Raw genomic sequence first — 26,689 nt, forward strand, 5'->3', positions numbered from 1 at the left:
ATGCAGTTTTTTAATGAGTTTTTAAGTTTTTCTTTTTTTTTTTTTTTTTTTAGGAAAAAAGGTTATCCAAATCTACTTAGCCCTGTCTGAAAAAATAATTGCTCCCTAAACCTAAGAAGTACTTGTGCCGCTACTGGCAGCCAGTACTCCAAGCAAGGATTTGCAATAACTTGCAATGGTTTTTTAACATCCCTTGAGAGGAATTGTGGCCGACTCTTCTTTGCAGAATTGTTGTAATTCAGCCACATTGAAGGTTCTTTGAGCATGAATAGCCTTTTTAAGATCATGCAAAAGCATCTAAATTGGATTTAAGTCCCGATTGTCACCAGGTCACTCCAAAATCTTAACAGTATTTATTTTTGCCATTCAGAGGTGATCTTGCTGGTGTGTTTCAGATCATTTTGCTGTTTCATAAACCAAGTGCATTTGAGCTTCAGGGCATGAACAGGTAGAAAGCAGAGTCCATCAATTATGGCAAGTCATATATGTCCTGAAGCAGCCCCACTACCACCACCATGTTTGACTGTTGGTATGATGCTCTTTTTATGAAATGTTGTGTTAATTTTTACGCCAGATGTAACAGGACTCAAACGTTCTAAAAAGTGTAACTTTTCTCTTGTCATTCTACAGAATATTTTCCCCAAAAGTCTTGGGGAATCATTGAGATGTTTTTGGGAAATTTGTTCTTTTTCGTCAGCTGTGGTTTTCAACATGGGACTCTGTTATGGATGTCCATTTTCTTTCTTATTGATTATTGTTTTGTGACCTCCTGGATGATTTGTGGTTTGCTGGAATCTCAAAGCCTCCAGACTGATTGAGGCTTTGTTTTTCATCTATTCTTGAGTTTCTTTAGATCGCAGCATGATGTGTCGCTTTTTGAGATCTTTTAGCCTACTTCACTTTGTCAGATGGCTTCTATTTAAGTATTTTCTTGACTGAACATGTCTAGCAGTAATCAGGCCTAGGTGTGGCTAGTGAAACTGTACTTGGTTTTCCAAAAATTATGGTTAGTCATAGCTAGTTAATCATTTAGCAGGGAGATATCTTTTTCACACAGGGCCAGGATCCTTTGGGATGGCAGTATTTTCTCAATAAATTAAATTGTCATTTAAAAAACTGCATTTTATATTTACTTTGTCCAACTTTAAAATATGTTTGATGATCTGAAACGTGAATTGTGCACAGCACTGTACAGTAGGGCCTTCACAGTGTTGGTTCATAGGTTCACTGCCTGCCATGTGTTTTCATGCAGTCTTTGAATGAGATGTGAAATGATACTATTTTTGCTAGCTATAGCTGTACCTATAGCAAGCAGACATAGTATCTGAAAAACTGCACATAAACTCTTTTGTGTTTCCTGATATTTGTTGAGCTGTTAGAAATGTTGTATTTAAAACGACCTGCTACATCACTCCCTTTATGCTCACTCTTCTGTAGCACTACCTAGAGTATAATGCTATGAATGATACTTAAATCTTAAGTTTATGATAACCACTGATGATAGATATACCAATAGGATTGTATTCTATGTGTTAGAAATTGTCTTTTATATATTGTTACTTCTAAGTTCAAATTAGTTTGATGTCTGGAATGTGTGCAGTGATATGAAATAATAGGTTCCCTCAAATACATTGAACGTGAAGCCTGTTTTGAAAATATAAGTGGTAAAAATTAGCTATATTGTGTTAAAATATAGTAAAAGTAAACATAAAATATTGTCCCTTGCAAAAAAGATTTCTCCAAATTCTCTGAATATTTTTATAATATTGTGTACTGTATACGATGAGATATTCAGTCTTTCCCAATTTTAGATGAACATTATTCTAAAATATAATGTCTGTTTTAATGATACCTAATTTATATAATCCACTTTCATCCACTCTACAACTTGAAAAATGGAATTCTGTAGCTTTAAGGATGCAGTGAATTCCTGTCATATAAGCATTAACACAAAAACCTAAGCCTAGACGTAAATCACTTCCCAGAATTCAGCAGCAGTGCCACACGTCCCCAACAGCTCCACATTTTCTCCCTCTGTACCTGGATAGTATCACTATTACAGGTGGAAGAAGAATTAGTTCCAATCATTTAAGCAATCCCAATGATATAGTTACTATTAAATTCAGTTCTTTGTATTCTTTTGACGGCAAAGAAAGACTGGGCTCAAAGTGGTCTAACTCAAAAAATGATCTTTAATTTTACATTTTCCAGAAAATGGAGATTGAGCACACACAGAAACGCCAGCTCAAGTCTGGGGCAGCAGCAGCCAGTCTCACTATATATTCTGCAGCATGTCACACACAGTTTCGATACAAACAACTCCTTATATGTTACTACTTCCTCTTTTTCTTTGTGTCAAATTTCCGGTGCAGCTTTGCACTTCCTCTTTCTAAAGTCTGTTGCCAGGGCAACCTGTCACCCTTAACATAGTTCTCGTCTCGTCAGAGCTTCACTTTCTGTCTGCACCTCATACGCTCTGCAAAAGCATGCAGTTTCCTGTCAGTCTATGACCTAGACTCAAAGCTGGCCCTCTCTTATACATAAAACAATATAACCAGCAAATAAGCACTAAGAATATATATTTAAATCCCAACATTACTTTCCAATGTGTTCCTGTTAATCATAAACTACAAATTTACCACAATACAAAAATTGTAAAAATTTTAATATGAAAATTGATTCTAGAACATAAATATTTGGTTTCGGAAGAATTGATATTTCATTATTGATCTGCATGCCACTAAACCTCTTTCGATCTTCTCTAAGATATCCTTTTTATACCCATGGTAATGACCATTTGCTAATTAGCCTAATTAATTGCAAAATTTTTATCTTTTTCCCTCTTTTTGGTACCACTTACTTTTCTAGCCTTATGTTGTCCTTGTCCCAACATTTCTGAGATGTGTCGCTGCTGTTAAATTTAAAATGAGCTAATACTTTTCTTAAAACTATGTTTTTTCAGGTTAAAGATTTGATATGTTTTCTATTTTCTATTAAGAATAAAATGTGGGTTTATGAAATTTGCAAATCATTGCATTCTGTTTTATTTGTATTTTTTTTAAAGTGTTTCAAGTTTTTGATCAAAAAAATCCCAATTATTTATGAATATCTGTCTTTAACATCCACTTTTCAATTGTTGATCATTTATTTAGAAAAACTAAAAACTACAAATTTACCAACATACTGTGTCTAATAACCACTGTAAATGTATATTAGTCCTAATACCCTCCAAAGTAGTCCTTCTGTTTGATTAAAAATAATAACCTCATGGTACTAGATGGTAAAGACAGATGCTGCTTCACTCAGCAGCCAAATAGGATAGCTGATGCTGATGATGGCTCTACGCTTCATAGTCAGTCATCTTCCCAGCATCAGAAGTCTGGACCCCAATACCAAAGATTAAATTTATATTAAATAAGTGCGAGCTCAATCTCTGAACTTTACATTTCTATTCGTGTCTAACTATCTATAAGAGTGATGTAACTTCCATGTGTGCATGCTGAAAGACAATATGCTCGTCTGACCCTCCTCATCCTTTCAGGATGGAGCCTGCTGGAGTCCATTGGTTGAGACCAGGAGGTCTAAGAAAATGTAAGTGTGTTTTTAATGTGATTCATTAAAACAAGGTAGTACACATTCAAACATCTTTAAACTGTCACATCACTTATTCATTTCTGTGATTACTAACAGCAGCGGGATTTTGTTTTGTTTTTTTCTGTCCATCAGATTCCTGTGAACTCACAATCGACACAAACACAGTGAATACAAACCTCAAGCTGTCTGAAAACAACAAGAAGGTGATATATGTGAAGGAGGATCAGTCATATCCTGATCATCCAGACCGATTTGATTATTGGTCTCAGCTGATGTGTAGAAATAGTTTCAATGGTCGTTGTTACTGGGAGGTTGAGTGGAGTGGAGACATTTGCATATCAGTGAGTTACAGAGGAATCAGAAGGAAAGGAGGTAGTGACACAGAGTTTGGATTTAATGATCATTCCTGGAGCCTGCTCTGCTCTGCTGATGGTCCTCGATATGTCTGGCATAACAAGAGAATGGCATCCATCTCCTCCTCCTCCTCCTCCACCACCTCCTCCTCCTCTCCCATCTCTCACAGAGTAGCAGTGTATGTGGACTATCCTGCTGGCATCCTGTCCTTTTACAGAGTCTCCTCCGACACTCTGATCCACCTCCACACCTCCAATACCACATTCACTGAACCGCTTTATCCTGGATTTACAGTCTGTTCTGATTCCTCAATGTTTCTATGTGTAGTTTAGTATACACACTTTACAGATGGGTGAAATTGTATTAATTGCTTCTAACGATGGTAGCATATGCAAATATGCTTGTCTGCTGCCTACAGTATCTCCTACATGCAGCACAGGGTGTACTCTGCCTCTTGCATGTGACAGCTGGGATAGGCTCCATATTGTGCATCCTTTTTAGGTATCTTTAGGTACTAGATGCTCTCCACACTAAAGGCAGAGTTTGGGCTGCTCTGTGTCAGTTCTTCATTGAAACTCAATTTCTCTTTCTTCCTATATCTGAACAGATTTGTATAGATATGATAGGTATGTTTTTTCTTTTGTTACTTTTGCCCTAATCTGGCTCATTATTGTGTCTTTTGGTTGGTTGATCCTTAGTTCTTCCATGTTACCTGTCCTGCTTTACTACTTGTGTTGTAAGTAAAACAATGGCCAGACTTTCTATCAAAATTAACACCATGTTGATGGTGACAGCTGTGCTAAAATAGTTTTCCTGATTGTGACCATCTATGGTTTTTCATTGTGAACAGAGGATATAAAAATGTGTTAAAGAGGCAGTTTCTGGTTCACTGTGTCAAAGAGGGTCTCTTTACAGTTTCAAATATGACGTTTCATGATTTTCAGCTTCTGGAGGAGTAGACGTCAAACTCAACATTGAGGAATGAACATGAAGAAAACACCTCTAAGACTTTTTAATATGTCTGTCAGTGAGTGCTCTCTGCTCAGCTGTGATGAATTACTTGAATGTAATGATGGCAATTGACAATATGCTAACTATTTCGGCTGTCGCTGTCATCATGTATACTTATGTATAGCTAACTTTTAACATGGTAACTGGTAACGGGGCTTAGGTTTTTTTGTTTGTTTGTTTTTTTTTTTTAAATAAATCCTTGCATTGTTTTAAACTTATAATTTCTGGCACTAGATAGTGGAAGATGTTATGTTGTTTCTTTATCTTATATATATATATTTTTTTTTCTCTCCCCACTTTGGTAAGTTTGATATGCTTTTATTAAGAAACAGTTAAAATACACCCATTACACAATTTAAAAACAAATACAAGCTTCAACAGGGATCGAATACTGAAAATACTCAGTGAAGTTTGTTTGGTTTAGTATAATTAAGAACAGGAACACGTGTCAATCTTTCTAGAACATTGTCGTTTGTTTATTATAATTTTAGATTTGTTGCGTCATAATCCTGTGACTGCAATTTCTCTCTTTTCAAAGCGTGTTGGAGATGTATTTTTACCGTCCAAGGGGAAAACGATTCAGCCAATCGGTTTGGGCAACGAACCTAGAAGTGGAGTAATAACACATTTCAGCTCTGTGAAACTGTTTGCTCTGTGTTGCCATGCCTACATACAGCCCAGCGGCCAAAGGTTACATGCTCAGTAACTGTATGTGTGAGTTAATTTGCAAATGAGTTGTGTAATGTTTCATAGAAATATTTACTGGTATCAAGTTTGAAGATGCAGTTTGACCAACTGTGGTTATTCTGTTCTCGGTGCATGAGGCCTGTTAAAACACAAGACCATTCCATGCTGTCAAGTTTTTACGACTTTTCAACAGACTGTACCTCAATTGATAAAATAAAATAATAAATGTGAAAAAAAAAATAAAAAATAAAATGATAACTGGTAATGTCATGAACTATTTTACTCAGAACTAGACTGAGAATCTCCAGATCACAGGTCTCAAACTTAAATAAGCTATGGGCCACTACTGGCACTGTCATCTCATTGGAGGGCTACTTTAGTGTTCAAGTAGTAAAAACAACCAAACAAACAAGAAAACACCCACAAATATTTCTGAAAATGTAGTGTTTTGTTTGTTTGTTTTTTAATTACAAATATTGTATTACAAGACAAAACTGCAAACATTAACGCAATTTTTCTTCTCACTCTTAACTAACTGAAGCCTGGTTCATTGAACTACCAAATAAACAAATTAGTATTCTCTTTCTGGCCAGTCATGTGGCCGCCCTTCTACTATAAATTTGTTTGTATTTAACAGAATAAAAATGCAAACATAAGTGTACACATTAGTTTTTGACTCTCTCACTGAACTAATAGAGCCAATCCCTCAACATGTTTGTACTCTGCTCGTATTGCCTTCACATTAAATTATTTTTTGCTTTTTAAAGAACGTATTTTAACATTGCACTCAACAGCAAACAAATCCTCTCTAACAAAAAAAGTAACTTCAAGGGCCGAATTGCATTATATTTCTTCACGCCAATATACGGGGTGGGGTAGGGGTGACGTGGGCTGCAAGTGGCACCCGGGCCGTGAGTTTGAGACCCCTGCTCTAGATAATCAGGACTGAGTCCACTGAAGCAAATTTTAAACTGCTGGTTAAGAGCATAGATTTGCTAAGGTTATCGTTCACATAAGCAATAATGATAGCCAGTTGCATCCCCATGTAAATGTGGGCTAGAAGTAATTAGGGCTCTCTGCAATCCCTGTTAGTAAATTATTTAATAGAACTTCATATTCATTTATTCTAACAGGTTTCTCTAAGGAATCAACACTGCTAAGTCATGCTGTCAAAATCCTTAAAGCTCAAGCCAAGTAGGAGGAGTGGCAGCCATCTTTCAGACTAGCCTATCAGTCAACCAAAGATCCAGACAGTTTTAATTCATTTGAAAGCCTTAGCTTTTTACACCCTAACTGGAAAAGTGTAAGTTAAAAAACACTTTTGGTTTTTATCTATTGCCATCCTATAAAATAATTGTACGTGATTTTAAACTTAAAATGAGATGTTAAAAATTACTGTCTCAACACCTCATGTAATTTTTTTATTAAACTCAGTTGACTTGTGTCAAAATGTAAATGATCCTACTGTTTGTTTAACTCACACTCTGCATCTTGGCCTGACATATGGCTAAAGATTTAACAGTATTTCCTTAACATCCTCTTTTGTCCAACCATTTTTTGATAACAGTTTTACCATCATAAATAAATTACACAGCACTCCACAATAAATTTCATTACAATAGATGTCTTTATAAAACATTTGTATAAAAGTTCAAGAATGTAATATCAGACCTGGTAGGTCAGCAAAACAAGTAAATGCAAAAGCAGAACCAAGGAATTTAGACAAAAGAAGGCTTTGACAGCGCTCTGGGAATACACCAGTCAGGGTAAGTTGACAGTTGGTCACAGACAAGTTATATAGGGAAGAGGAAATGGGTATTAGCTGGGTGAGTTTATCCCAAAAACTGTCCAGAGCAACAAAATCCACAGGGTTAAAATGATTTAGAATGATCCAGATTGCTTACTTAATCTATTTGAAGACAATGTCCACGAAGGGTTAGGGTCTGCAGGGTTGTGACTTGGGGTGGATGGAGCTGTTGGAGAGGTGAGTAATCAGTGAAGAGTTTTTGATGTAGATTTCACTCCAACAGCCAACAAGGAAATACTGGAAACAGTAATAATAATAATAATAATAATAATAATAATAATAATAATAATAATAATGCTAGATTTATTTATAAAGCACTTTCAAACAAAGTGCTGAACAGTTATTTGAAGATAAAAAAAACCCTCAGAAATGAATAAAAGCAACACAATTTAAAAACTGATAACAATTTAAAAACTAATAGGCATAGAATTAGGACACATAGGATAGGGTGAACAAGTGGGTCTTTAACTTAGCTTAAAAAGCCTCTACAGAGCATGCCTGCCTAATATGGGCCAAAAATGGGGCACGAAATGAAAAAGCACGCTCCCCAATTGTCTTTTTTCTGGCTTTAGGAACTTTTAGAAGGCCAGTATCCTGAGATCAGAGAGCACAGGATGGAACATAGAGGTGCAAAAGGTCAGACATATATGAGGGTGCCAAACCATTTAAAGCCTTGTAGGTGAGCAGCAGGACCTTAAAATCTGCTGGGCCTCACAATAGAAATAATTTATTTCTGTACATCCAACAAATGTAGCACCATTTAACGGGGATTAAACATGCTTTTAAATGGTATGAGATTTATTGCTAAGGATTGTTACCACAAAAAAAAAAAATCAAACACAAACTTTCCTTTTTGTGTTTAGTTTACATGTACAAGTCAGCTCATTGACACTAAGAGGAGAGAAACAGCATCCTTAATACAGAAAGAACAATCTTAACAATCTTAATCTATAACCACAGATTACAGCATCAAATATGTAAATAGACCAAGTTCAATTACTTTTACATTTTTACACTCCTTACAAAGACTAGACCACTGAGAAACTTAATATTTGATGTATTAAAAATAGGAAGAGGGTAATTCTTGAAAATCCCAGGGAGTTAGGTATTTATGATGTGATAAGTCCTTCTGTGGTTTAACCATGGCGCTGACACAGAAAGAGAGAGTTCATACAGAGAAAAGAGAAGAAATGTTTGACACACCTGTGTAGGCTTGCACAAGTGTGTCATAAGCAGATGAGGTGTGGGTTTTATTGTTCAGTTTAGGTTTCGGAATTTAATTACTTTTCCAAGTTCCAAGTTTATCATCAGTTACAATTAATTATGTGAATAATATGCACTAATATTTCCATAGTTTGCATGCTTGGTGTTGTATATAATACAGCTGTATAAAACTTTTATGCATTTAATGCAATTTCATATTTAGCCTTGTGCTTTGCTTTTTCAAAACATGTGGTATATTTTAAATTTGACTGTATGTTCAGTCACGTTTGGGTCCACCACCTTCACTCTGCTTTTACAGTCAGCTGAGAAGCAACCAAAGTACAGAGGGGAACAGTTGACAGAATCACAAAGCCTAAAACCAATATTTGCTCTCTCAACTTTCTGTTGAGCTGCTCGGTGGTCTCAGAAAGAAATAAAATCTATTAAATTGTCATCAGCAGACCCCATAATATTCTCATTTAACATGTCAAAATGCTTTAGGGATCATTTGCAACTTCTTTAAGTGAAATCAATACAGGGAGTGCAGAATTATTAGGCAAATGAGTATTTTGTCCACATCATCCTCTGCATGCATGTTGTCTTACTCCAAGCTGTATAGGCTCGAAAGCCTACTACCAATTAAGCATATTAGGTGATGTGCATCTCTGTAATGAGAAGGGGTGTGGTCTAATGACATCAACACCCTATATCAGGTGTGCATAATTATTAGGCAACTTCCTTTCCTTTGGCAAAATGGGTCAAAAGAAGGACTTGACAGGCTCAGAAAAGTCAAAAATAGTGAGATATCTTGCAGAGGGATGCAGCAGTCTCAAAATTGCAAAGCTTCTGAAGCGTGATCATCGAACAATCAAGCGTTTCATTCAAAATAGTCAACAGGGTCGCAAGAAGCGTGTGGAAAAACCGAGGCGCAAAATAACTGCCCATGAACTGAGAAAAGTCAAGCGTGCAGCTGCCAAGATGCCACTTGCCACCAGTTTGGCCATATTTCAGAGCTGCAACATCACTGGAGTGCCCAAAAGCACAAGGTGTGTAATACTCAGAGACATGGCCAAGATAAGAAAGGCTGAAAGACGACCACCACTGAACAAGACACACAAGCTGAAACGTCAAGACTGGGCCAAGAAATATCTCAAGACTGATTTTTCTAAGGTTTTATGGATGGCTTTATGATGGCTGTTTGGTAGCTGTTTGCATGCTATGCATACTCTCTCTCTCTTCATATGTGTGGATGGCAGGCTTTTGAGTGTCCTTGCAAAGAAAGGTGGCTATATTGGTCGCTGATTTGTTTTTGTTTTGTTTTTGAATGTCAGAAATGTATATTTGTGAATGTGGAGATGTTATATTGGTGTCACTGGTAAAAATAAATAATTGAAATGGGTATATATTTGTTTTTTGTTAAGTTGCCTAATAATTATGCACAGTAATAGTCACCTGCACACACAGATATCCCCCTAAAATAGCTAAAACTAAAAACAAACTAAAAACTACTTCCAAAAACATTCAGCTTTGATATTAATGAGTTTTTTGGGTTCATTGAGAACATGGTTGTTGTTCAATAATAAAATTATTCCTCAAAAATACAACTTGCCTAATAATTCTGCACTCCCTGTAGAGACTTAAGTCATCACGTTTTCCCCTTCCTTATAAATCATCAGTGCTTATTTGATATCCTGAGCTGAATCATCTCAGGAAATCATATAAAATAACCATACTAGAATTTTACAGGCCAAATCACAAAAAAAAAAAAAAAAAAAAAGAAAGAAAAGAAAATCACAATTACCTATGAAGCAAGTCATGTTATTTGATAAATGTTCCAAAAGGCACCAACAGCACAAATATGGCTGATGGGTCCAGTTCACTGCCTCTGAGTTAGCCTCTGAGTTAGATACAGGTATTCCACTCCTGTTAGTCAAAGTCACTGCACCCTTGAACATGTATAACTGTAAACTAGGGAGTTAGAAAAAGAAATCACATACAGTTGGAATAAAGGGAAATGTTCATTTAAATGGACTTGATGAAATGTGCTGTTTAATGAAGCCACATGCGCATGGCATGCGGCTTCATTAAACACATTTTTACATTAAGCACATTTTCACACCTTGGTACAAAAACAGTTTGGACCTCTACTATACTTTAATACTTAATTACTTATTAGCAAACATGTGCCTGCGCTTTTGCACTAAACAGTCTGTGCTACTTAGTGTTTTAATAAGCCATGAACCAGTATGGGTGACATTCAGTTGACAAACTGCACAAACTAAGAGCTGAATCATTTTGTAGCAGACTTTCCATTAAGTCTGTTTGTAACAACAGAAAAGTAGCCCAGCCTCAGTGTATCTGTATTGTCCTTTGAATTTTACTCAATATGTAATTGATGAAATTGTTGAACAAACAATAGTCTGAACAGTCTGAGAGTAATGAATAAATATAAAAACAGAATTCAAACATTAACTTAGTCTACATGCAAATTTGATATAAAGTCAGCAAGTGCAAATGGGTGCTCTGTTTCAGAATCATATATTAAGGACTAAAATTGTTTGAACAAAAAAAAAAAATCAAGGAATAAAGCTGGGCATAAGAATTTATATATTCAATACTGACACTCACCAAGGAAACAAAGACTTCAGACTATCTAAATTTTCAGTGACTATGCTATCCGACATGGGTCCATTGTACATGTACAGTGGCTTGCAAAAGTATTCGGCCCCCTTGAACTTTTCCACATTTTGTCACATTACAGCCACAAACATGAATCAATTTTATTGGAATTCCACATGAAAGACCAATACAAAGTGGTGTACACGTGAGAAGTGGAATGAAAATCATACATGATTCCAAACATTTTTTACAAATAAATAACTGAAAAGTGGGGTGTGCGTAATTATTCAGCCCCCTTTGGTCTGAGTGCAGTCAGTTGCCCATAGACATTGCCTGATGAGTGCTAATGACTAAATAGAGTGCACCTGTGTGTAATCTAATGTCAGTACAAATACAGCTGCTCTGTGACGACCTCAGAGGTTGTCTAAGAGAATATTGGGAGCAACAACACCATGAAGTCCAAAGAACACACCAGATAGGTCAGGGATAAAGTTATTGAGAAATTTAAAGCAGGCTTAGGCTACAAAAAGATTTCCCAAGCCTTGAACATCCCACGGAGCACTGTTCAAGCGATCATTCAGAAATGGAAGGAGTATGGCACAACTGTAAACCTACCAAGACAAGGCCGTCCACCTAAACTCACAGGCCGAACAAGGAGAGCGCTGATCAGAAATGCAGCCAAGAGGCCCATGGTGACTCTGGACGAGCTGCAGAGATCTACAGCTCAGGTGGGGGAATCTGTCCATAGGACAACTATTAGTTGTGCACTGCACAAAGTTGGCCTTTATGGAAGAGTGTCAAGAAGAAAGCCATTGTTAACAGAAAACCATAAGAAGTCCCGTTTGCAGTTTGCCACAAGCCATGTGGGGGACACAGCAAACATATGGAAGAAGGTGCTCTGGTCAGATGAGACCAAAATGGAACTTTTTGGCCAAAATGCAAAACGCTATGTGTGGCAGAAAACTAACACTGCACATCACTCAGTAATAACAAAAATAATCCCAAGGTCCTCTTTTCTACCATAGATCATTTATTTAACCCTGATTTTAACAGCTCCCAAAGAACCCCCACAGACTCACTCTGTGAGCAGTTTGCAGACCACTTCAGGGGAAAAGTCAGCGCCATCAGATCTGATATTTTATTTAATCGCGATATAATTTTAAACACATCTGAGGGCTCGATTGTACCTGAGGAGACACTGGACAGCTTTGTCTTGGTTAATGCTGAGAACCTTAAGAAAGTTTTCCACAGTGAGACCCACCACATGTCTTTTAGATCCAATCCCCTCTTCACTTTTTAAAACACTTTATGGATTTTTTGAAGCTGAGCTTTTATACATGATAAATTGCTCTCTTCAGTTGGGTGTCTTCCCTGCTGCCTTTAAAACGGCGGTGGTGAGGCCCCTTCTGAAGAAGAGCAATTTGGATTGTAATGATTTTAATAACTACAGACCTGTATCCAACTTACCATTTTTAAGTAAAATTTTAGAAAAACTTGTTTTTACTCAGATTAATGATTTTCTGAATGATAGACAGATCCTGGAGATATTTCAGTCTGGATTTAGGGTGAACCACAGCACAGAGACTGCTCTCCTAAAGGTTTTAAATGATCTTAGATGTAACTGGGACTCCCAAAAGCTCTCAGTCCTGGTGCTACTGGATCTAAGTGCAGCCTTTGATACAGTAGACCACGCTATTCTTTTAAACAGACTGAAACACATGGTGGGCCTCTCTGGTGCTGTACACAGACAGAACTTTTATGGTGAGTATGGATACATGCTCCTCTAAGATTCATAAAATGACATGTGGTGTGCCCCAAGGGTCAGTTTTAGGCCCTGTACTTTTTAATTTGTATATGCTCCCTCTTGGCAGTGTCATCAGGAGGCATGGAGTGAACTTCCACAGTTACGCTGATGACACTGAGCTGTACATCTCCGTGTCTCCTGATGACACCAGACCAATGGATGCCCTTTTTAACTGTATTTTAGATATAAGATCTTGGATGGCAGAAAACGTTTTACAGCTTAACCGGGACAAGACTGAAGTTTTAATCATCGGTCCTGAGGCTCAGAGAGAGAAACTCTTGTCTAAATTACAGGCATTTTCACTATGCCCTTCACTACAAGTGAAAAACATGGGTGTTATTTTTGACTCTGAGCTTGGTTTTATCCCACATATTAAACATGTAACCAAAATTGGATTTTATCATCTAAAAAAATATAGCCAGAGTCCGCCCTATTCTCTCTCGGGCCAACACGGAGATGCTGATGCATGCTTTTATTACCAGTCGCATTGATTACTGTAATGCCCTGCTCTCTGGTCTCCCCAAAAAGAATATTTCACCTTTACAACTTTTACAAAACTCTGCAGCTCATGTGCTGACGAAGACCAGAGGGCGGGCCCACATTACACCGGTTTTAGAATCGCTGCATTGGCTCCCCGTGTGTTTCAGGATCGATTTTAAAGTTCTTTTATTGGTTTTTAAATGTCTTAATGGTCTTGGGCCTTCTTATCTCTCAGATTTGCTTTTACCATATGAACCCTCGCGGACCTTGAGGTCCTCTGGTACTGGCCTTTTGATTGTCCCTAAAGTCAGGACACATACTCACGGAGAGGCAGCTTTTCAGTGGTATGGTCCTCATCTGTGGAACAGCCTGCCGGAGGAGCTCAGGGCTGCAGAGAACGTACATGTTTTTAAGAACAGGCTCAAGACCCACCTTTTTAATTTAGCTTTTACCTAACGTTTATTTATTTTATGCTTATTTATTCTATCCTGTTATTCTATTTATATTATTAATTTAGGTTTTACCTAATATTTATTGATTTCATTCTTATTCATTTTTTTATCTTCTTACTCTATTTATATTTATATTGTATCCCATTCTTATTTATTTTATTTTTTTATTCTGTATATACTCTTATTAGGTCATATCTCCAGTGTTTCCTCGGAGGGGGCTCTCTGCACAGGGGCTGTGATCGACCGTGGCTGCTGGGGCTCTGTGGGTCCTCTCAGCCTGGCTGGGGGGCTTCTTTGCCTCCCTCCTACAGCCTGGAGGCTGGGCACACCGGCTCCTGGTGCAGACGGCTCCCCGTGATAGTGTTTCCTCACCTGGCTCATGTGTGCCCAGCCCAATTTTACTCTTTAAGTGTGTGTGTGTATGTGTGCGTTGGGGGGGGGGGGGGGGTGTATGTATCCATGATCGTTGATGTTAATGAGAGTGTGGGGAGTGAGTTGGAGGGCGGGGTGGGGTGGGGTGGGCTGAGCTGCTTTTAACCATGTAAAGCACTTTGTGATTGATTGATTGATTGATTTATTATGAATTGTAGTTTCTATAAATTAGCAGTTTTCCATGCCACGTTTAAACTGGTTCAGCTAGGCGGATAGCACACAGTGTGAAGAGCCAGTGACACTTTCAACATTGGCAGCAGTAAAACTTTAAACTCTTTGAACTCTTGAAACAAGTCCATCCTCCTCACCACATAAAGAACGGTTTAATTTGCACTATAATGGTAAATAAAGTAGATGAGTTAAGTCCTTTGGCTACTTAAAGTTACAAAAAACTATTTAAAAAAATATTTAGCACCACTAGTCAGGTGATGTCAGCACTTGATATCATGGTAGAATCGCTCAATGTTTGGTGGTCAACGTCCATCTCCATTAAATAAATCCGATTCAGTAAAAAGGACTAGATGTTACAGTCCCTGATAATGCATTGCTTTAGATGGAGAGACTCTTGAGGGGTGGCTGTTATGAGGAAAGGCAGCCCAGAAACTTTGCCAGCAGCACACATCGTTGTGTGCCTCAACTTTCGGTCTTTTACCCAAGCTAATCTACCATTTTCCTTCCTTGGTTAGGTTTAGGAATTAGAGATCTGATCTAGATTATCATATTAAAATTTGGGAGGCATCGTCCGTAGTGGACCTTGGATTCTTCGGGTGTTTCGGCCATTATCATTAGACACCCTCATCCAAGGAGGGCCTGCCAGGGTTGATCAGGCCCCGGAGTGTGTCACTGGTTTATGTTAAATTGTTATTTCTCTTCTTCTTTCTTCTGTTTACTTTCCTACAGTTTATTTTCTATCTATTCACTGCAACTGAGAAATAATACTAACCTCTTTAGAATTTATGGAGCCTAACTTCTTCAAAGGGATAGAAAAGGTGATAGAGAGAAGTAAAACAAAACAAATCACTGTTAGACTAAAATTATATTTTATTTTTTTTATATAATGATGGATCTTTTACTGGCTATCATTTTGTGTTTCAGAACAGAGATAAAAAATTACCACCATACTGCTTTGTACTGTGTATTTGTATTAACTGATATAACAGGTTGTTTGCTTGACCAGTTTCTCTGAATTACAACTCTGGAACTTCCTGGAACTGTGACAGCCGTCACTACCTTTGGTCTCCAGTTGCTTGGACTGAAAGGAGTTAATAATAAGCTGGACTTTGGGCTGCCAGACTGGACTGTCAAATTTTGGATGGATACCAAAGAATTAGCGTTTGTTTTTGTGAGTTCAACAGTTGTGTTTTAAGTTAACAAAAACAGGCAACGCATCATTGAATTCATTCTTTTTGACTTATATTTGATGCTACATTTCCTCCTGAATCTTTTGATTTGTTTTTGTATTCAACAGACGTCTAACATTTCACATACATTCTTTCTCTTCTGGAGCTAGATGAGAAAACAAATTATATTCATATCTGTAGCAGCCCTTGGCATCAAGAATGACAGAAGAGTCTCTAACGGGTGCAGCCATTTATTTCCTCACCATACACGCCTCATTCTCTGGACATCATTGAGCACCGTGAAAACTATAAAATAAGAAAAAATTGGTACCCGTACAGTCCTTTTGAAGTATAACAATGAGCAATAACAACAATGAGCTTAAGTTAATTCAGGTAAGTTCAAACAAGTAATTCTGGGATATACAGTCACCAGTGTTGGGGAGTAACGGAATACATGTACCGCCGTTACGTATTTAAAATACAAAATATGAGTAACTGTATTCCGTTACAGTTACCGTTTAAAAAGGTGGTATTCAGAATACAGTTACTTTGTTGAAATAAATGGATTACACTGCGGTACTTTCCTGTTTCATTTTGTCGCGGGTCAGGACTGTTTGGGTTTTGTTTGACAGCTACGTTCTGTTGTTCCAGGCGGCAGCGTTACGGTTGCCATGGTTACAGGGCGACGCTCTCTCTCTCTCTGCGACTGTGTGTTTCCTGGGTGAGAGAGCGCCTTTTCGTTGTTGTTGTTGTTGTGCTAAGCTAACAGGCAGAATGCTACAAGCATAGCTCTAAAGAATGTAGCATCATGGGCAGTGTAGTCCGTGTTGCAGGGAGAATGGACTGCCATACACGTTATGGGTCTGTGAGCGCGAGGAGGGAGAAAAAGGGGAGTGGAAAGGTACGAGTTGTCATCGAGCAAAAACGGGAGCTGGAAGCATGTAAATATAATAATAACCACTGTAGCCAAGAAGAGAGCCTGACGAGCCCAGCTGTAAGTAAGCTATTAAGACTCGACTGTACACTGTGTTCGTGTTTTCCTCCGAAAACAATAAGTTCCGTTGCAGCAGTCTTTCAACGCCTCTCTCTGTCTCTCGCAAGAAAAGTTGACCCACACAACAAAGTAAAGCTATTTTTCGGCTACGAGCCGACAGGGACCCCGCCGTATTAGTCAGAGGTCCCTTTACTACAGTTCGGAGTCGCGGACCTTCAGTAATAGTAATAAATCACACAGCAATAGTACATTCACGTTGTTGTAAAAAGCATGATAATATATTAAGTATTCCAAAGTATTCAGAATACGTTACTGTCATTGAGTAACGTAACAGAATACGTTACAGAATACATTTTGGGGCATGTATTCTGTATTCTGTAATGGAATACATTTTAAAAGTAACCTTCCCAACACTGACAGTCACAGATTAAATAAAACAAAAGGGGTTACTTCAAACAGCATCAAGGGGTTACACCGTTCGGTTAAATAAAATATAACAACAGATCACCTCTCATCACATACCTCAGTCCGCTTGCCAAGGGTGCAAACTCCCGTGAACACTTAAACACTTCGGCCCGTTTCTCATGGGGTGCTGCTAGCTTGCATGACACACATGTCTAAGCTAAAAAATAGCACATGGATGTAAGTAACATAAGTACAGAAGAAAAAGGTTTTCAGATAGCTCACAATACAAACGCAGCAACATACCTTACATTAGAAACACAGTTATCATACTTATCAAAGTATTATCGTAACTTACATGGACTTTGTACAACTTATTCCTGCCGCAACAGACTGCTCCATACATGTTACAGGGCATGCCTCTGAGCACATCTGTCCTCAGTGTGACTGCGCATAAAGTTCCTACAAACCCCCGCAAGGATAACTTATGGTACAGATCAGCGGTTCATTACACTCCCACCAATCATGCTATGATTTACAAACTAGCTAATTATACATGATTTGAACAACAACAAAATGAAACCACTTCAACCAATATAAAGGTGTACAAACATCATAGAGCAGGTGCCACCTGGACTGTTACATTGTTTATGTCAGCATGTCAGTTCCTCTCAGATAATAACATGGTTGTTATTATTCTCTTTCAACAAGAACCACCAGTTTTTGAATAGGCCGCTCGATAATGGGGGGGCTTGAAAGCACGGTCCTGTTTCTTGGTCCGACTTTGGACTCCTACTTGAACCTTGACCCGACGGACTAAACCATCATCGCCTTCAATAGTTTCAACAATACGTCCCAGTTGCCACTGACACCTTGGTAAAATATCTTCCTTGATGATAACAATTTCATTCACTTTTAGATTACGGCAGGTTTTGTGCCACTTCTGTCTTGTGGAGACATTCATGAGGTATTCTCTTTTCCACCTACCCCAGAACTGCTCAGTTAAGTATTGTACTCTACGCCACCTCTTCGCTGCATACAAGTCTTCTCTCACAAATTTCCCAGGTGGTGGTAGAGCAACTCTGGACTTCATCGGAGTAAGAGGTTCAGGTGCCTTTGGGTCACAGATACTGCCCACAGTCAAGGGGTGGCTATTTACAATAGCCATGGCCTCATAAAACAAAGTTCTAAGAGAGGCATCGTCTAGTCTCCCTGCACACTGAGCGGTAGTGGCATTTAGCACATTACGAATGGTCCTAATTTGGCGTTCCCAGATGCCACCAGCATGACTTGCAGAAGGAGCATTGAAAACAAACTCACACTGTTTGTCTGCCAGGAAAGCCTCCAGTGCCTGCATGTCACATTGTTTGAGAGCCTCTTTGAACTCATTTCTGGCTCCTACAAAGTTTGTGCCTTGGTCACAGCGGAGTTGGCAAACAGCTCCTCTGAGGCTGATGAAGCATCTAAGGGCATTGATGAATGCATCTGTTGATAGGTCTTCTAGCATCTCGATATGGACAGCACGTGAAGACAGGCATGTAAAGATAAGCCCATACCTTTTGTACTCCTTACGGCCCCGCTTGATGGAAAATGGACCAAAGCAATCCTTACCAGAGTACGAGAAAGGAGGGGAGGCTTCAATCCTTTCTTTTGGGAGCTCTGCCATGCATTGCTCCTCGGTGGGGCGCCGAAGTTTTCGACATTGCACACATTTATGTATTAACTTGGCAACTGCTTTGCTTCCCCCAAGCACCCAAAACCCATTTGCTCTGAGTTCTGCTAGAGTTTGACTGCGACCCCGATGACAGATGGTGGCATGGTAATGAGACAGTATTAGTCTTGTAATGTGACTTTCCTTTGGAAGGATAACCGGGTGTTTTAGTTCTCGACTGAGCGTTGCCTTTGTCAGTCTTCCACCGACATGAAGTAGTCCTTCATCTAAGATGGGATCAAGACAGCTTAGGGGGCTAGAGCATGGAAGAGAGTTGCCCTTCTGAAGTGTCTTTATGTCTTGCAAAAAGGCTTGTCGCTGAATCAGACTGATTACTAGCTCACAAGCCTTTCCCCTTTCCTTCACCGTCACAATGCTGCTGACACGATCTGACTTCATGCCTAGTCTCTTAATTCTTGCAACTACTCTAATGAGCGTTGTCCAGCTAGAAAAGCAGCTTAGACGGTTCAGAATGTCATTTTGCTCATTGGCATGGGTGGCAAAGGTTTTCACCGATTTAACTTCAGGGTCACAGACTAGCAAATCTGGTAAAAAATGTAGTGTTGGGTGTATCTCAGGTTTCCATAGAAATTTAGGACCCGATAACCAGTTCGTTGACAGAATGTCCCCTGCACAAACACCTCTCGAAGCGTGGTCAGCTGGGTTTTCTGCCGTATCCACATAGTGCCACTGAGCAGGGTCTGTGGTTTCTCGGATTAGCTGAATACGATTTGCGACAAACACATGGAATCACCGTGCCTCATTGCCAGTAGCGGTTTTTGATACGGGCGACACGGGCGGTTGCCCAGGGCGGCATCACGGATATTGGCAAAAAAAAACCCCAAATTGCTCGTACTCATGCTGCCCGACATCAGCCAGTGCATATTGGGCATGGCATAGGGACCGATCGGTTTTCTGTCGCCCCTTTGCTGGGAGTAAGGGCACCCTCCGTTTGCGAGGTGCGCCTGCTGCTTGCTGCACAGGGAGGAGAGGGCGGGGCGGCGGGGGATTCTCTGGCTGGCTGGCTGGAGCAGCATCTAATAACCAACTCGCAAAATAAAACAAAATAAAAACAAAACAACAAACACGAAAACACCACACATTATGATAAAGACATAATTTGCACGATGTTTTTTCGAAATTCTATACGCGAAAAGTGAGCGCGAGAGCCCTCGGTGCGCCTGCTTGCTGCTGAAGTCAAAGCAAACTTTATTGTCATCTCCGCTACATACAGTCCAGTATATAGAGAGACGAGACAACGAGGCTCCAGTTACAGCAGTGCAAGTAAACAAACAATAAATATAAGAAGAGTAAGAAAATAAATGTACACTTTAGGACTCGGGGGAAAGGGATCAATAACAATTTAAAATTTATAATTTACAGTTTGATGATTTAAAGTCTCACACACAACCCGTCGAAAGGGGAGGGGGGCCCTGCTGCTTCCAAATAGAGCGCATTTCAATCATAATGTTGTAAATCCAAGCCCATTATGTATTTATGATTTGAATCCTGGGTTGTGTGAAATCCCAGAAATGCACCCTAGACAAAGTGAATCTGTGAACTAAGGTGTAGGTCTAATAGTTTATGTTATGGTGATCCTCAAGTTGGGGGATGGGTGTTCATACTGGAGTGCAAAATTAAAACCAAGATGGACAAGGAAAGTTCAAAGCCATCAGGTGCTCAGTTTAGAAAAAAGAGAAAAGAAGAGGAGGAGAAACGAGCAAAAGTGTTCGCCCGGGGCGCCAAACGGGCTAGGACCGCCACTACTAATTGCTGATGTAGGCCAATACAACTTGGGAATCAGTCCAAAAGAATTTCCTCATTAATCTGCATGCCGAGCTCTGTTTTTAACATGACGCTTAGCCTTGCGGAGATTACTGCAGCCGAAAGCTCCAGCCTTGGGATGCGCATGAGCTTTGTTGGTGCAACTCTTGCTTTGGCTAACACAAGGCTACAATGTACTTCATCCTTTCCATTCTTGTATCTGAGGTAGGAACATGCACCATAACCTATGTTACTGGCATCTGAAAAGTGATGCAGTTCCACCCTCACTATGTTGCCAAAGTCTGGAGCAGTGGTTCCCAAACTTTTTTGGCTGCGCCCCCCTTTGTTTTACAAGAAAAATGTTGCGCCCCCCCCCCCCCCCCTCGTGCATGCACGCACACGCATACGCACGCACGCACACGCACGCACACATCCTCCAACCACACACACCCATATTTTGCTCCATTGCGGTTTATTTCACACCTCAAACATTTAGTAAACAATTAAGCAAATACAAGTAATCTGCAATAAATTGCAGGTAGTAAGAAAATAAACTACTAACTATTTTATGCTACGTCTGCACCTATACGGGTATTTTTGAAAACGCAGCTGTTTCGTCCACACATAAACGGTGTTTCGAATCACCGAAAACTGAGATTTTTAAAAAAAATCCTTTTTTGCGTTTACGTGTGGACGAGGAATACAGAGTTCGTCACGCAACGTCAAAGGTATGTGCCTTTTTTCACGTCACGCTGTGCGCCACGTTATTGTTTACATGAGATGAATTGCAGAATGGCAGATAGAGACAAAATACTGTTAATCTGACTATCTTCAGGTTTTACACGCTTACATATACACACGCAGTTACTGTCCCTCCATTTAGAAAGGCAGAGGCGTCACGATGTTATTATTTTACATGTAGTTGTTGTTTTTTTCCTGTGTAATAATATTCAACATTGCTATCAATACATTTTTCAAAAAATGCCTCTCTGTGCAAAATAGGTTTAAAAACATAAACAGCTGTGGGATACTGTTTGTCCGTGATTAGAACCGGGGAAACAAATCGTGGCAGGATCAGCCTGATATTATTTGTATCCCGCTGTAACTTTACTGTATAAAGAGCTAACATCTCCAAAATGTCAGGAGTAGTTAGTCATTACAAGAAGTGTTTGTGAACTAAAAATCACGAATGTGGGATACTGTTTGTCCGTGATTTAGACAGCCCAGCGCTGCTCCCGACAAAGGGAAAACCAATTCTGCAGGGGAGACCTACCTCGGCACTTGTGCAGGTGAAGCCAAAGGGAAGATATGCTTCACCCTATTTTCTAGTCTTTGGCTTTGAATGAAGTTGGTTTGGAAACATATTCAGCGATGCTTCATCTCCTGCTTTGCGTTTCTGTAGGCGCCCCGTGCTAGCAGTGTTTTTTTTTTTCCCCCTTGTCATCCCGCGCCCCCCCTGCCATGGCTCTGCGCCCCCCCCCCCCAGGGGGCGGGCCCCACACTTTGGGAAGGTCTGGTCTGGAGGATGGTAGCATCTGGGTATCGCTATTTCCTTTAGCCTGTGTAGATCCCTTTTCCATTGCTCCCACCGTGCATGTAGGCTATTGGGAAGCTGATCATCCCAACCTATGCCCATGTGACACAGCTCCTGGAGAATACATTTACCACTCAGGATAAAGGGAGCTACAAGACCAAGAGGGTCGTAGAGGGAGGAAACAGCAGACAGGATACCACGGCGAGTTGAGGGTTGATCCCTTTTGTCAATGTTGAAGCTGAAGGTGTCACTTTCTATTGACCACTGAATGCCAAGTACGTGACCCTCCGCTGTTGAATCCAGGCTAAGGTTGAGAGGCCCAGTGGTTACTGCCCTTTCTGAAGGTGCAACGCCAGATAGCGCCTCCACCTTGTTCGAGTTAAATTTGTGCAAGTGTAAACCTCCAGTCTTACACAGCTGTTGTGCATTGATAATCAGGTCTGTAGCTTCTGTGGCTGATGGGTTAGTCCATCATCAACGTAAAAGTTATTTTCAATGAAAGCAGCCGCCGAAGGATAATCGGCTTCGCATTGCTGTGCAAGATATTTAAGGCCGAAATTGGCACACCCTGGAGAGGAACCAGCACCGAAAAGGTGCACCGCCATTCTATACTCTTGGGGTTCTGTTTCCAGCTGACCGCCCTGCCACCATAGGAACCTCAGGTAGTTCCGCATGTTGGGTGGGACATAGAACTGATGGAACATTTTTTCAATGTCGCAGGTGATGGCTACTGCTTCCCTCCTAAAGCGGCAGAGAACTCCTACTAGAGAGTTTATCAGATCAGGGCCAGTCAATAAGGTGTCATTCAGAGAGATGCCCAGAAACTTGGCTGAACAGTCGAAGACCACCCTAAGTTTATCTGGTTTCCTAGGATGGTACACCCCATGATGTGGGATGTACCAAATTGTCTCTCCCTCATGTGCAGGGGGGGCTGGTTCTGCAACACCTTTGCTGATGGTTTCCTCCATGAATGCTGTGTAATGGTCATGGTACTGATTGTTGGACCGTAACTTCCTCTTGGGGTGTTGCAAACGAGCTTCAGCCAGTCGCTTGTTATTTGGCAGCATGGGTGGAGAGCTGCTCTTGAAAGGAAGTGGCATCTCATACAGGGCTCGCAAAATCGCTAGCCCGATGTCCCGGGGCTAGCGATTTTTCCAGTCGGGCTACCAAAATCTGTCTCTGCCCTGCCCGTCGGGCTATCATAGGAAAATATATTTCAATGCTTTTGCATTCTTTCGGAAATGTAGCTGGGTAATTATGTCATTGGCATCGGTGAGCCACTGTCAATATGTGACATATTGAAATCGTGTTTGAATTTGCGCTTGTTTTTTGCTTTCACTTTGCAATCGCGCGAACTGTTTTATAGAGAGCGACAGCACTGATTGGTGAGTGATGATAATTTGCGCACCAATTCCTCTGACATCGTCTTATCAATCGTTAGCTTACTATGCAAACATGACAAGTAAAATCTCCCGCAGCAAGCTTAAACATGTGAGAGGTTGATCGCGCAGAGAATCGCTGAGCGTTATGTGAGTGCGTGTGTAAAAGCAGCAGGATATATATTTTAGTTCTGCTGAGCCAAATAAGACAGGTCAGCGTGAAGAAGTGACAGCCAAAGAAAAGCTTACCACAAAACGGAAAGGTTATGACAAATCAGACTATAAGGCAAAAAGAAAGTGCAGCTTTATGGTTTCATGGACAAAAGAATTTCTGTGGCTGCGATATGATGAGCTATATAACCAGGGGTGCACATAAGTGGTCCGCAGGTGCGCATTCGCTGTCAAAATAAAAAAACGCGCACAAGATAAGAAGTTGCAACGTGTGTTTGCGTACATAAGATTTTCTGGAGGAGGACAGACATTTGTTTAGAACTCTTAAAGATGTCGAAGAAGCAAGCTCCTTTAAGCAATTACTTTGGTTTTCCTCCACCTCCAAAGAAATGTCAGATGGAGTCCGAACCACAAAAGAAGCACGTATTCTCGGAAAAGTGTTTGCAGGAGGTGAGCTGGCTTCAAACAAATGATGAACGCACAGAGATGTGGTGCAGAATGTGCCGTGAAAATCCCACTCTAGCGGACAAAAACACTGCCTTTTATATGGACGCAAACGCGCGTTGCAACTTCTTATCTGGTGCGCGTCTTTTATTTTGACAGCGAATGCGCACATGCGGACCACTTATGTGCACCCGTGTAAATAACATAATGTTCTGCCGGGTGTGTTGTTGCTTTTCCCTCGATTTCTGAGTCGACAAGCGCCTTTGTTACTGGGACCAGTCATTTTAAGAAAGGCCCCCATTAGAACCCATGAGAAATGCAAGAAATGCATTATTGCTCAGTCTGCAATATCTTTCCCAGAACAAACACCAATTGCAAATAACATACTAAAAATAAACCTGAAAATCAGTTTAAAACAGCGTACTATGTTGCAAAGAGTGAACTACCACTGGCAAAATTTAGCAGTCTTTGCAAACTTCAAAAAGCAAATGGCCTCGATCTTGGTTCCACTTGCCTCTTTCCTGTGACTTCAGTGGAAATTTCAAATTCAGGATCTGACACAGACTGATTCATGTCCTACACAGTTCTTACAAGTTCATAGAAATTTCTGTTCAATTAGAACCAAGTATTTGAGTTGATGATTGTAATTTTTATACAATGTTGTAATTTGTGTTTAAACAATTTTTTGATTAATGTTTTGTTTCCGTTACAATATTATACTTTAATGTATAATATTGTAACAGAAACAAAACAGGAAACAAAACATCAATCAAAAAATTGCTCTCTTTTTTATTCGGGCTACTTAAATTTATTTTGGGCTACCAAAAACTGAAGAGTCCCTGCCCGAAGGGCTACCAGGGATTTTGAAATTTTGCGAGCCCTGTCATAGTGTCCATCCTTCCCTTTTGTGATTGTGCTGCCGAGGAGTTTTACAAAATGAACATCATCTTGAGAAACATATTTATCTTGATAGTTTCTTTCGCTGAAATCAATTTCTAGGACCTTTAACACATCATTGACCGGAGGCAATGGCATTTCCTTTACTGCCACTCTGTGCACAAAGCTCTGATGTTGCTTTCTATCAAGATATGGATTTGCTGATCCTATGATGCTCCATCCAAGCACGGTTCTTTGAGCAAATGGATGGTTTTCTGACCCTACAATGACTTCTAGAGGGGCCAGTGCTGATGGACAATCATAGCCAATCAGCAATCCCACTTCACAGTCTTGAAGTGGCTGCAGCTTGTTTGCCAGTTGCCTCAGATGTGGCCACTGAAGTGCGGTGTCCTTTGTAGGAATGTGAGACTTATCGACTGGGATGAAATCCCTTGTGTATGCCTGGTGTAGCTGAACATGCGACTCACTATGGAGCCCACGAACTTCCAATCCACAAGCCACTTTACTAGCTATGACTGTGTCTACTGCTGTCATTGTACTGAGCTTTAATTGCACTGGCTGAGTCTTCACATTTAGTGCAGAGACCAGATCTCCCAAGATGAAAGTTGAATCGCTCTGTGTGTCGAGCAGAGCATATGTGAGAATCTCTCTGTTGGGGTCTTCTGCCAAGGACACAAAAACTGGAACAATGCTAGACGTAGCAGAGGAGTATCTTGTTAATGTGTGTGACATGACATTGCGGACTTCCTTTGTCTCATTTCCTGCAGATGGTGAATGTTACAGGCCTTCGATGGGGTCTGATTTTAAACTGTTTTTTTAACAGAAAAGCAGAGACAGGAGACATCAGTTGCGTTCGGTCTGCAGGCTCTTCCTCGTCTGGTTTATTAACAGAATTTAACAACGTCCTTTTCTTTCCATTTAGACACACACATTTCTCTTTTAACAACACAAACATTCAATTAGGTCCATAGCTCAAACCCTTTTGGTTACCTTGCACTCTCGCAATAATCATTGTATATGAGTGTTCTTATTTACAATAAATCTGTAACCAATTCTACTGCATTTTAGCATCAAAAACATTTCTGTGCAGCACCACTAACACTGCAATTAACCCGCTTATATACCATAATACATTCTTTATACTTTAACAGATTCAAACAATATATTACATTTGTAACCAATAAACAAAAATATTCTATCATTGCTCACAAACAGTTCACAATCATCCACAAACAGTATACATCAGATTATTTACATTTGACACATAAGAACTGGGTAGGTCCTAATCAACTGTAACTTCCAATAATGTCAGGATAAAAGAAGTGTCTAAGAGCTGCATTTGTCACAAAATAAAACAGGTAATAAGACCAGCTGCCTATTTAGACTACGAGTGAAATGGCGGCTTCCATTACAAATGGCGGTATAGTTAGCTTTCTCTCAATCGGTGAAAACACACTCTCTCACAACATTCGCAGTCTTTAAACTAAGACAGAAAAAGGTTTCTTGCCTTTATATGTACATTGCAGTGAGCAAACTTGAACTACTGACCTGTTTTTTGTAACAGAAAAGCAGAGACAGGAGACATCAGTTGCGTTCGGTCTGCAGGCTCT

At 39.9% G+C, this 26,689-nt stretch overlaps 1 protein-coding gene across 3 annotated transcripts in view; it reads left to right on the forward strand.

Moving 5' to 3' along the window:
- LOC146391193 (protein NLRC3-like) overlaps positions 1–5,904 on the forward strand; it is a 56,841-nt gene extending 50,937 nt beyond the window's left edge. For all 3 annotated transcript variants that reach the window (XM_084924033.1, XM_084924030.1, XM_084924031.1), the window contains 2 exons: positions 3,542–3,591; positions 3,727–5,904. In XM_084924033.1, coding sequence (XP_084780159.1) covers positions 3,542–3,591; positions 3,727–4,280 — 604 coding nt within the window. In that variant the 3' untranslated portion in view covers positions 4,281–5,904. The remainder of the gene's footprint in view (positions 1–3,541; positions 3,592–3,726) is intronic.
- The last annotated feature ends 20,785 nt before the right edge of the window (positions 5,905–26,689 follow it).

Source organism: Perissodus microlepis, chromosome 3 (assembly GCF_051167445.1).
Source record: "Perissodus microlepis isolate ML-2025 ecotype Zambia chromosome 3, ASM5116744v1, whole genome shotgun sequence".
In the NCBI taxonomy this organism is placed as follows: Eukaryota; Metazoa; Chordata; class Actinopteri; order Cichliformes; family Cichlidae; genus Perissodus; species Perissodus microlepis.